The 13518-nt window shown below is 41.7% G+C and overlaps 1 protein-coding gene across 7 annotated transcripts in view; it reads left to right on the forward strand.

The window, feature by feature from the left end:
• Positions 1-13518, forward strand: part of clec16a (C-type lectin domain containing 16A) — a 230884-nt gene that overhangs the window by 179142 nt on the left and 38224 nt on the right. For all 7 annotated transcript variants that reach the window (XM_073060358.1, XM_073060359.1, XM_073060354.1 and 4 more), the window contains one exon: positions 10664-10831. In XM_073060358.1, the coding sequence (XP_072916459.1) occupies positions 10664-10831 (168 nt within the window). The remainder of the gene's footprint in view (positions 1-10663; positions 10832-13518) is intronic.

Consider the following 13518-nt stretch of genomic DNA (forward strand, 5'->3'; position numbering starts at 1 on the left):
TTAAATGTTTTATATATGAAATACCCTGGTTTCCTCGACAGCGTAAGTTTGTGTGGATGCTGTGTAATTTGTCACTCTGTTACAAATGAGTGCTACGAAATAACAGACAGTACACTGCATACAATTAAAAGACTTAGCTTTATATTTCTTAATTTGACCAAAGAGTTAGTAAAGAAAGGAACAAAAACAGAAAAGGACTCATTTTAATGAAACAGTCTAATGTACACAAGTTGGAGCTCACGATTTCCCCAAGTCACCGATCCTCAATCGATCTCACCCCGGGACCGAATCATGGTCCCACTCTGGGTCGAATCCCACCACCACTTCTTTCTGGTGTCTTCACTCTTCATCTCTTTCAAACTACACCAAAAAAAACCCAAGCCCGACCTTAGTTCCCTCACCAGAGAAACCTCCCCTTCAATTCGACCATCCTAATTGGTTGGCAGACATTTCTCCCCATCTCTTATCATCAACAATAACCCAAACATAAGCTGAAAACGAGCAGTTCTCACGGAACAGCGCAAAATTAAATACACACAGCATAACAGTAAAAAATATTACCCTCTCCCTTCCCACCAAAATAGTCATGTCCTTATGACCATGAAATAATTTGTCACCTCATCTTTACCACTGCTTTCAAAGCAATTTTGTGCTGCCATCACCTCCAATCCATTTGTCAGGTGAGTGACATATCTCACTAGGGGAATAGCAATAGCGCTCTGTTTCCTCGATGCAACATAGGCCAGCCTATCTAGGGGTCTCCTGATTCTTTGAGACCTCCATACCCCATCATCTACTTCTGATCTAGAAAGAGAGGCGTCATCCCCCAGTCTATCATTCGTGCCCTCCTGCAACTCGGATCCCTCTGCCGCTTGGCTGAGCTCTGCTTCATCCTCTTCATGATCCCGCTGAAACCTAGCCTGTCCACAGATAGTCCCCCCAATTTCACCTGCCTCAGCGTGAGAAGTTTTGGGAATCTCTTCCTCAATCAGTGGGGAGTTAGCAAAAGGCAGCATATACCACATCCCCATTTCCTCATTCTGCGAGTCCGTGTCCCATTCGTGAATGCCCTCTGATCCTTGTTAGGGAAAGCTTGCACAAATCTGGTGTAGTAATCCGTAATGACGAAGACATTTGCCGTGTTGCTGGCATCTGGCACTATTGACAGGAAATCCATACACACCAAGTCAAGTGGCCCCGCACTCTGCAAGTGGGACAACGGAGTGGCCCTCATAGGCAGCATCCTCCTCCCTTTACACTGAATGCACGACTTGCAGTATTTTTTGACCTCCATCTTCATTCGGGGCCAGTAGAACTGATCTCTGAGCAATTCATAGGTTTTTTCAATCCTCAATTGGCCAGAATCAAAATGAAGTGACTTCAACACAATCCTCCAATACTTCTCAGGCAGAACCAGCTGGGAACGCCGAGGCCAGTCCGGAGGCGACGTGACCCGGTATAGGATCTGGTTGCTCAACTCCGATCTGGGCTATTCTCTCTGTAATTGAGACACTGCAGCATGTTTCATCCGTTCTGCTTGAGTCATGTCTCCTTTTTCGACCACTGACCCAAATGGTACGACATCCGGGTCATCTCACTGAGCAGCTGCCACTTCCCCAGGACTCAATTCCGGCAACTGGTTTTTCTTCAGAGCAGTCAGGTTACAGTAAGCTTGTGAATGGCATCATCAGAAGCTCCCAATTGATTTACTACTCAGTCCTGCCCTTGCCTTCCCCCTCCCTTCATCGTGAAGGAAAACTGTCATGTGGCTTTCATTCCCGGGGCAGAAATGCTCTCCCACTCTTTGTTGCTGTCCAGCCCTTCATGCACATGATGGGACAGAGCATTGGCCTCAGTGTTCCTTCTTCCTGACTGGTATTTCAGTCTGAAATCATAGGCAGACAATGCCACCAACCACAGATGGCCTGTGGCATCCAATTTTGCCGATGTTATGTTACTTCTGTTTAAATGTACCGTTGGTTACCAGTAAAGAATCATATTCTGGAAGAATTAGAGAACTTTTATTTACAGTAATAAACAAACACGTCTTAACCAAGCCATGTACTGGAACATTCTAGCAATCCTGCGCATGCTCTTTGCTCTGTCCAATCATGTACTGGCACATCATTGCACGTGATATCACCACATCTTCCTTTCCTTAAGAAAAAACAATGAACAGCGTTAATCAAAACACATCTATATCAGATAACTGAAACTCTGAAGTTGGCTCGCTCTTAAGGTCTTTGCGATTTCTTCTTAACACTGCTCCCTCCTCTGTTTGGACCATGTATGATCTGGTCTGTGTCCATGTGTTCATTTTGTCTTGTATCCTCACTTTGTCTCCTTGTCCTTCAGACAAATGTCTCTTTAGATCAGTCAGTTCACGTTCCATTTCCATTTGTAATGAAATACAAACCTTTTCTTCAACTAATTCATTCATTAACTGTGTAATCTTTTTATGCTGAGGCTTCATCATTTCAATAAAACTTCTCAATTCCTTCACTTGTGCTTTCACTTCTTCCTTATACTGTGCCTACTATAAGTGTACTTGCTCTAGATGGTGATGAAACTGAATCTCGTATTCTCTCAGTGTCTCTTTCATTATCGCTCCTCCTGCCATTGCTTTTTCGTATCATCAATTGCCTCCTGTTTGGTCGTCTCAGACACTGCAGCTACTGCTTTTATATTCTCCATGTCAGCATTTGCCTCTGTGAGCTGGACCTGCAGTTGAGTTACATCACCTTCTGCCGACCATAATGCAACATTCTGTCGCTCTGTGTCACCATCCAAGACTAAAACTCTTTTCATCAAATTAAGTCTTTCACAGGCAGATAAACCCAGGATTGACTGTACATTTTTGGCACGACCACAAATGAAAGCGTATGCACAATATTTTTGTGTGATACCTTTACTGCGCATGTTCCTTTAACTGGAATGTCTGCACCTGAATACCCAGTCACTTTTATATTCATCTGATGTAACTTCAGTCTTGGCTTTAAAGCATTAAACTCAGATTTTTAAAGAACAATTACTTGCGCTCCAGTATCAAGCTTAAACAGAATATTGTTTTGATTCACTTGCAACAGAACAGTCCAGTCATTCTTACTTTGTTTATTTTCACAAAGCGCATCTATATAAAATTCTTCACGTTCATCTTCAAGCACACCATTTACTTGTTTCATTTTATTTTCCTTCTTTCTACTTTTACAACTGCGTGAAAAATGATTAATCTTACCGCAAGCCATTGTAAATTTTGCCATATGCGAGACTGATTTGGACGATGTTCCCACGCACAGCGATCACATGGCCTTTTTCATTTTTCTTTCAAATGCTGTCTTGCTCTCTGGTGGTTTTGTCAATGTGTTGTTATATTTCTTGATATATTCACACTTTTTTACAGCATTTACATTACAGTTTTCAACAAAAGGCTCTTCAGCCTGCAATGTCAGGGTCTCAGAAGCTTTGCAAAGTGCCAAAGCTTTTTCAAAATTTAAATCTTGCTCTCTCAACAGCCTTTCTCTCAGAGCGTTATCTCGAATGCCACAAACAATTCTATCTTTAATGAGAGAGTCCGTGAGCAATCCAAACTCGCATGTTCTACATTTTCTTCACGCAGTAACATACTGATCAATTGTTTCAGCAGCTCTCTACACACATGTGAAAAATTCATATCACTCATACATTAAATTACGCTTAGGTATACAAAATATTTCAAATCTGACCATTATTGACTTTATATTGAAATTATCTCCATCTTCAAAGACAGAATTATTATATACGTCTACTGCGTCATTCCCGATTACATGGAGCAGAAGCGCAGCTTTGGTTTTTTCCCAATTTTGCTTCATAATGAATCGTCAATAAGTACAGTTCACACTGTTGCTTGAAGAACCTCCAATTCTCAGCTACATTGCCAGTCAGCTGAAGTTTTGATGGGGGTTGTAAACCTTCCATTTTACCGTATACAGTTCGAACTTTTTTCTTTTTTTTTCTCGATTATCTTCAATTCTCGATTCTCCCATTTTAGTCTTCCAGAACCACTTCTGACACCATGTTATGTTACTTCTGTTTAAACATACCGTGTGTTAACAGTAAAGAATCATATTGTGGAAGAATTAGAGAACTTTACTTACAGTAATAAACAAACATGTCTTAACCAAGCCACATGCTGGAACATTCTAGCAATGCTGCGCATGCTCAGTGCTCTGTTCAATCATGTACCGGCACATCATTGCAGGTGATATCACCACAGCCGAGGTCAGGATATAAATTAGGGGATTGTTGTCCGTCCTCACTTTAAACTTGGCACCATAGAGATAGTCACTCAACTTATCCACCACAGCCCATTTCAATGCCAGGAATTCCAACTTGTGCTTGGGATAGTTTTTCTCAGAGGGTGACAGACTCCAGCTGACAAATGCAACAGGTCTCAACCTGGTGCCCTGATCCTGATACAGGACACCCCACAAGCCCTCTCTGCTGGCATTCATATGCATTACATATGGCAATCGAGAGTCTGTAAAAGCTAGCCCAGGCACTTGTGTCAGCCACTCCTTCAGCGACTGAAAGGCCTCTTAACATTTTGCATCCTATCCCACTCCAAAAGTCTCCAAAGAGCTAAGATAATCTTTACCCTCCTCTCCTTTTTCCTCCTCGCTTTCTTCCCCAAGGGAGGGTAACCACACAGAAGCTGATTTAAAAGGGTAGTCCTTCATGAACCTCCAATAATACCCGCAGAACCCAAGGAATGAGTACAAATTGCTTACAGTCTGGGGCCTTGGCCATGTGGTCACTGCCTCTATCTTAGACAGATCTGTAACTACTCCGTCCCATGAGACTCTGTGCCCAACATAGTTGACAGATGTCTTGCAGAACTGGCACTTGCCCAGCGAAAGTTTTAACCCTTCAACTTTCTGGCGGCCCAGCACTTCAGTGGCCTCGCTTCATGTTCCTCCAATGTGGACCAGAACACTGAGGTTATCCAGATACAGCAATACCTCAATCAATTTCATATCCGCCACCGTTTTCTCCATGACATGCTGAAAAGTCGCAGGGGCTTCCAATAAGCCCTGGAGCATCCTTTCAAACTAGAAGAATCCCAGTGTACATATGAATGAAAGAGGGGGATCTGGTAATATCCATTCCTCAAGTCCAGCACACTGAACCACTTTGCACCACTCAAGACAGGCCAGTGCATCTTTGATCCTCAGGACCGTATACTGGTCAATGACAGTCCACCTGTTCAGAGTCCTATAGTCCACACACATCTGTACCTTCTAATTCTTCTTCCTGGCCACTACTATTGGGGACACATAGGGACTTCTGGACTCAAAGATGATCCCAGCTTCCTTCAGCTTCCGTAAATGCTGCTGAATGTCTTCCACCTCTGCAGGGGCCAGTCGCTGTGACCTCTCTCTGAATGGAGTGTCCTCCGTTCCCTGGATAGTGCGGCAAGTGCTCCTGGAACAACCCAGATTAAACTCGTCAGTAGAAAAGACAGCTTCCAGTTTCAACATCTTTTCTATCAACCTCCTCTTCCAACCTGTAGGTACTGGGGAGTCCCCAAAGTTGAATGACTCAGCAGTCAACTTTCCCTTTTTCGAAGAGAGTTTCCCCCCGGCTTGTCTCACAGGGACACTGTACATTACCGTCACTGGGAAGAGGTGCGCCAATGGCATGCCCCTCTTGAAGGTGACCTCCCTCTTTGTAGTGTTCCTGTTGATCACTGCCCTTCCTGTTCACCTGTACAACCGAGGGCCTCTGCAATTCAGGCCTCACCAGTACCCCAGCAGGTAAGCCCAACTCCTCTTCGTAGTCTTCTTGAGCATCCACCAAGAGGGCCTTGGCCTCAGGCATTCTGGGAAATTTGGGGTTTCCCATCACTCTCGCTACTTCCCCAGGCCTAACATGATTAGCTTTGACTGGGTGAACCACTCAGTCCCTCGTCTAAGCTCATTATCCGGTCCAGTGCGGCCACGCACTTTCTTGAAAGCAGCTTGAAACACCGAGTGAACGGACAATGTTTTCAGAAAGCTGTCTTCAGCTCTGTCCTTGTAGGCTCCCATTAGCCATCTTCACAATAGGAGTGTTTGTCCCCACAAGAATTGAAACGCCGTCCTTCTCAACGGGGTCCAGACAAACCAACGCTAATGTATCAAGGACCTCAGCCACTCCCACATCTGCCTTCAAAAACTCCAGCTTCACTGACAGGTAACTATCATACAGATAACCACCCGCACTAAGACCCCACATCTCTAGTGTGCTGAGTGGTTCACTGTAAATGCATCAGATATTGGCAGTAAAACAAATGGTACAGCAAAGTGACCTGCAAGCCTGTGTTAAGTATGGCTGTAGCATAAATACTCTCTATCCATAGTGATACACTGGAGCTTGGTTCCACTAAACCTTCAGGAATAGGGTTTTTTGCTTTAGGGTGTTCCTTGATAACTTGCTACGAACGTGTTCCCCACCGAGACGCCAGGCCATTCCCTCACTGGATCTCTTCTAAGTTTAGTGACTTTTCTCTCTGCTTAGATACCTGGGGGCTCACTCTCTGAGGGTTTCCCATCGTTCACACTCCCACCTGAAGTGGCCCTCTTCACCACAATTATAATAGACAATACCAGCCATTCCCCTTCTGTGTCTTTATGGCTCTCACTATATCAGCAGCTCGGCCTCTCAAACTCTCAACCAATCGCTGTCTTTTTATGTCATCAGTGCACTGTCACTCACCTACAACTGAGAGGTCTACTCCGTCCAGGTCTCATACTCCTCTTCACCCTCGGGTGGGCTTCACCCCTGAGAACATTCTCAGCTTTCGTTAACTAGGACCCTCTGCCTGGGCACTAGGCCAATTATTTGCAAGAGAGGTAAGGGCTGATATCAACTCAGAAGTCCCACTCTTCACTGGGGGACTCATTAGAAATTCCAAATCAGACCAGTCCTTCCCCTCGCTCCGCAGAAATGAAAGCAACCTGTCTTTGAAGTCTCCACCCCCAACTACGAGAGACTTAGCTTGCAATTTGGCCTGCTCTCCTACACTCTCCTCCTCCCGGAAAGTATGGACAGCCCACGGCCCTCCCTGTCCCGGGGCCTCAGTAGCACCAGGCAGTTCCACTGTCGTTAGATCAGTGCTTGTCTGGACTAAAACAAAGTATTTGCTTGCCATTTTATCAAACCTCCACTCCACAATCATAACTGTTTCTACGCTTTAACAGTACTTAAAGTTTGGATTAACAACTCATCAGGGATATGAATGTCTACCCCACTCAACACACACGCATTTGTTACCAATAACCCCGTGGATTTGCACCACCGCTCAACCTCTGCAGCATCCATTCCCACGTATTGTAATCACTTTACCAGACAATCGTTTAGCACAGACTTAAACACACAACTCACTGGATCAATGCTCAGGGCAATCACACAGCATCCATCGAAATCAACAACCCGAACATAAGCTGAGATCTGGCAGCTCGCACAGAACAGCACAAAATGAAATAGTACAGCATAACAGTAAAAAAAATCAACCAGAGCATTACATATAAACAAAAATCTTTATGCGGAGCCACAAAAACAAAATTAACCGTAATTCCCTGTTCTTAGAATCGTCACCAGCACTGCCTCTTCCCTCCCCCTCAAAGGAGTTGACAGTTGCTCAATGTAGTGCTCTTCCCAGAACTTGTCTTAAGCCACTTTGAATTTTGTTTATCTTTTGCACTTTGCCTATGAGAAGATTTGTAATTGTATTGGAATGAAATCTTATCCTGAAGAAATTCTTCCCCTCAGAAGGATGTAAGTGATCCAGTTTCAAGGGGCTTTCAATAGGTTCAGCAGAACACCATCAGTGAGGAAATATTAGAAGAATACTTTATTAATCAAAACAATTACTCCATACGTACTCCAGTGCATCAGCCTGGTTTATGACAGGTATTTGTTTAAACATGCAAGACTGGCAGACAGCTGGCTAGTTTGTTGGTTTGATTGCTTTGTAGTCATTTCATATCCATCTATTAAATGCTGCCAATTGATTTTGTCATACTATTTTTTTCTAAGAACCTGGTCATATTGAATTCCATTTGGTTTGAATTCTCAAATTTTGCTAGATCATTTTTGTTTCTCAAAGGCAATAGAAATTATGAATGAAAAACATTTATTTATATCTACCTATTAGGATCTGGCAAGGACAACAATTATTGCCCAATAATGACAGGACGATGATTCATCCCACTGCGGTCCTGCTAGTGAGGTACTCTCACAGCACCTTTGGCTAGAGATTTCAGGGATTTGGACTCATTAATAATGAAGGAACAACAGTATACTTCAGGATGGTTTGTGATCTTAAGACCATAAGATATAGGAGCAAGTTAAGCCATCTTGGCCCATTGAGTCTGGTCTGCCATTTCATCATGGCTGATTCAATTTTCCTCTCGGCCCCAATCTCCTGCCTTCTCCCTGTATCCCTTTGTGCCCTGAGCAGTCAAGAACCTATCAACCTCAGCCTTAGATATACATAAAGACTTGGCCTGTACAGCTACCTGTGGCAAATAACTCCTCAGATTCACCACTGTCTGGCTAAAGAATTTCCTCCTCATCTCTGTTCTAAAATGATACCCCTCTATTCAGAGGCTGTGTCCTCTGGTCTTAGACTCTGCTACCATAGGAAACATCCTCTCCACATCTATTCTATCAAGGCCTTTCACCATTCAATAGGTTTCATTTAGGTCAACTTTATTCTTCTGATGGAGGGGAACAAATGGTATTCTCATTTGTCTGCTGCCCTTGTCCTTAGTAGGAAATGTCACAAATTTGGGAGGTAGAGTAGCCTGGGTGAGAACAAGATATTGTCAATCACACAGATTCTAGCCACGAAGTGCTGAGTTGTAGGGAGAGGTTTCAGAAAGGTTGATGGATGCCGAACATCTTGTAAAACAAAAATGGAGAGTATTTCATCACACTCCTGACTTGTGGTTTGTACATAATGGAAAGATGTTGGGGTGTCACTCACTGCAAAAATAATCAGCCTCTTATCTGTTCTTATAGTCTTGATATTTATGTAGCTGTTCCAACTAAGTTTCTGGTAAATGCTGTCCCCTGGATGTTGAATGTGGTGACTTGACAATGGTACTTATTGTCAAAGTTGATGATGAATATCTTTCTTTATTTTGCGTATATATCTTCTCATACAATGTAAACATTGCTGCCCTGCTCCTATTGTCTTTGAACAGCCATTTCTGCAGAGACTTCTAAGACCCCAATATATTACTATGGATCAGGTGTCATATGTAGTTTCATGGTTGCCATTACTGATAGTTGTTTTCAGAATCTATTCCAGATTTATTTAATTAACTGAATTTAAATGTAAATTCATATATCAGGACCATTTGGTAGTTCTGTACTTCACTGCTATAGTCCGACAGTGGTAGAATAACAATAATCAGAATGAAAATTAATATCACAGACATATGTTATGAAATTTGTTAACTTTACATCAGCAGTATAATGAAATACATGATTGATAAATAAATATAGAGAAAAGGCTGAGTCACATTAAGTATGTAAGTGCCTACTAAATAGTTAAAACAAGTAGTGCAAAAACAGTAGTGTTCATGGGTTTAATCATAAACAACAAAAAATCTGTAGATGCTGGAAATCCAAGCAATGCATACAAAATGCTGGAGGAACACAGCGTGCCAGGCAACTTCTATGGAAAAGAGTACACTGGACGTGTTGGTCCATAATCCTTCATCAGGTCTTACTTCGATCTTGTGCAGTAGCCCCTCTTCCCCTCTCCCATACCAGATGGTAATGCAAGCAGTCAGAATGCTCTCCAAGGTATATTTGTAGAAATTTTTGAGTGTTTTAGGTGACAAACCAAATCTCCTCAAATTCCCAATGAAATATATATAGCTGCATCAATACATGGTGTCCATGTTAGGTCCTCAGGGATCTTGACACCCAGGAGCTTGAAATTACTCACTTTCTCCACTTCTGGTCCCTCTGAGGATTGATTTGTGTGCCCTCGTCTTATCCTTCCTGAAGTCCACAATCAGCTCTTTTGTCATGGTGATGTTGAGTGCAAGGTTGTTGCTGCTACACCATTCAACTAACTGATATATCTCACTCCTCTATGCCGTTTCATCACCATCTGAAATTCTGCCAACAATGTTTGTATAATCATTACATTTATAGATGCTGTTTGAGCTATGCCTAGCCCCACAGTCATGGGTGTAAAGAGAGTAGAGCAGTGGGCTAAACACACATCCCTGTGCAATGCTGATGCAGAGGGCCAAAAATTTGCTGCATTCTGCTGAAAATAAAGTTTGACTAATTTCGGTAATGTTTAATGAGGATTTTAATTCTGCAACTGAATTAGTTTCTAAAATGTTAATACATTTGGAATCCATTATAAATGGATATTTTGGCATATTAACACATTAAAAATAGTTGCATGGCATCAGATTACATACAACTTTACAGTACACAATAATATAAAACAAAAAATTATCAAGTCAAGTAACTATGAGATTTGAATGCTGCAGTTGGCTTTATTAAGCAGTTAATTATTCTTCTAAACATTGTAATTTATACCATACGATTCTGTTTAAACACAATTTTCTGCAGTACCATTTTCTAATTATTGCATACATTTATTATTTTCTAGTACTTTTGGATCTTCCTGTGCAAACATCTTCAGAGGTTATGGGTTTTGGACATGGGTCGCCCTCTTCAGCTCATCACCTTCCTTTTAGATTCTATGATCAGTCTCGCCGAGGTATCAGTGATCCTACAGTTCAGCGCTCAGTGTTTGCATCTGTTGATAAGGTTCCAGGTAATGGTAAAAAGTTTTCTCCTAGTCTAACTATGTGTTTTTAACATGTGCTCTTACTTGAAATGTTTTATTGCATTTTATATAAAATTGATGTTGTTTCTATGTCATGACTTATTTCTTGCAAGAGAGATAGGAATTAAGTGTTGAGGGGTCAGAAAGTGCTGCAAAGGGGATAGTTTTCAAAAATCAACAACTGCAGTTGGCTGGAATCTGAGATAAAAACAGGAAGGTTCAGTAACTCTCAGCAGACAGGCAATCTGCTGGACGTGCCAGGCTTGTTGCCACTGGAATTCAGAAGAGTGCAAGAGGACTTGTTTGAAAAGATCCTGAGAAAGAGGGTGTGGAGACCATGTTATGTTTTGTGTGACAGAATCCAGAATTAGGACTGGTTTTGCTTTTGAGAACCTTTTATTTTGTTCTGCCACTTCCAAACTCTCACTTTTACAGATAATACATAACCTTTCTTTCTTCTTACCAATATATATTACCTCCATGTTGACTATACCTACCTAACCCTGTTAATTATCTTCAAATTTAGAATAGTGCTTCTAAATTCGGAGTCTAAACATGAGGGTAAATTGTGTACTACTGTAGCCAGATTCCAATCCTCATGAAAATCCTCCTACTTCTGCTGTGATTGGCTGTCTGTTACTCCCACTGTTTTCAACAATCTGGAACTTTCCCTATGTTCTATTTCTTTATTTCTTCAAATTTCAAGACTTTACTGAGTCTTGTTGTTCTTATAACCAAAGTCCCATTAAATCTGAATCACCAATGTCCACAGAAAATTGCTTTGTTTCTCAGAGCATCTCCATCCCATTTCAGCAGAATGCTATACAACTTATTCCTGCTGTATCTAGTTTCCCCACCCAACCCTTTCCTTTACATTGTTCCTTATTTCTGTGTAATCTATCACATAATTTTCTTTTGTCTTTGGGATTGAGGGTGACTTGTTTGTTTTGATTTTCTGGTAAACAATAAATAGTGTAGGAATCTTGGACTCTCTCACAGGTAGGACAGAATACTTAATGGATGTGTTTGTAAGATTATCTACTCTGTCTTTATAGCCTGGGTGGGACTTAAGGTTCTTGGTGTCATTCTGGATGCTTTCCTGCCCCCTTGAGGGTTCATTGGCCAGGGGTTCCCAGGAGCCGGTGGGGAAGCTTTGCTTCTTTCCATTAAGCTTTTAGAAATTTTACTCGGCTGTAATTACTTCCCGTGACAAAATTTGGAATTGTATCTGTATCAGGAGTCTTGTGGTAAGCAAAGTAGAAATGCTGTCAACATGGACAGTGTACTGTAGTGCATTCAGACATGAGGGGATCAGTCTCTGACTCAGGGTCTGTCCCTCTGAGTGTTGAGTTTAGCTGCTTTTGTGGTCACAGGAATTTGTGCTGAGCCCAGATTTTCATGCTATTCCAAGGTGTGGTAAAGAGTCAAATTTTGTTTCCAGAATTCATCACCCTCCAGTTTTCATTTGTCCTTGTCCAATAAAACTGTTCTATAACCTTAAGATACGGAAGAGTGTGGGATTTATTATTACTGACAGTCCAAAGAAGATTCAATTCTCCTTGTGGGTCTGATTATCTCTATTATAATGGGAACTGCCCATAGAGCTGTTGAGGGATGTCTTCAAAGTGTGTATATTGTCCCTTGTCATAGTTTGTATGGACTGGTTTTGACTGGTCTTCAAAATAATTCCTAATTTAGAGCCATATATCAGTCAACCTTAAACAACTCATTGCTCTTCCTTCTGACTCTATTTTCACCTTGTGCAAGAACCTGCTGCAAATTTATTTCTCTTCCAGAGCTTTAGTTTCCTTCTAACTTTAGGAGACTTTGCCTCCTGCCTTCTTGCATGCCTTGGTCTTTAAAGGGGATTGAATGAATGTTGAGTTGAAAGAGATAACGTCAAAAAAAATCTGTTGATTACCATGAACAAAAAAAAATTTGCATACATTGAGAGCTGCAGTTCTGTACTCTTACAAAACAAATTCTGTGAATCAAGATCTCATTTAATTTTTAAAAAGAAATTGAGTTCAGTGCTCTTACTCATTCCTGGGACCTTGTTTGCATATCATGTTATCAAAATGACTTATAGATGATGGTGTTCACTCAGCCGTGCCAATTTCTTGGTAATGTGCATGCAGGTGTACAGTGCACAAGGGTTATTTACACTGCCTTGAACTTACAAATGTTGTCTAGGTTTGTATCTTAGAGATAGCCCCATCTTGCTGTTGGATGTGAACACCATATAGTCAATGAACAGTTGCATAGAGAATAAAAGTTGCTCAGGTTCTGTCTAAGGATGGAAGAGACCATTGTGTCTTGCTGGTTTATTGCTGCCTGCATTAACCAGCAGTCTCTGATTCATAAGGTACTGGGCCCACCAATGGTTCATGGGTGCTTGATGCTGAGAATTTGTTCAGTATCTGTCCCATGCTAATCCCACTTCTAAGCCAGGCAAATAGTTGAGGGGAAAAAAGAATGAAGCTGCACTTTTGATGGCAAGCTGGAACATCAGTAACATTTGCATGAAGCTAGCATACAAACAGCAGCTGTTTGACAATACTACGAACAAAGTCTTAAATGAAGTGGAACTTGATTGGTTGAATGTTGACCTAGCATCCTTATAAGAATTGATACTTGCTGAGTGTGGATCACTAAAAGGAAATCATTCTATCTTC

The sequence above is a fragment of the Hemitrygon akajei genome, chromosome 11 (genome assembly GCF_048418815.1).
Source record: "Hemitrygon akajei chromosome 11, sHemAka1.3, whole genome shotgun sequence".
Taxonomy (NCBI): Eukaryota; Metazoa; Chordata; class Chondrichthyes; order Myliobatiformes; family Dasyatidae; genus Hemitrygon; species Hemitrygon akajei.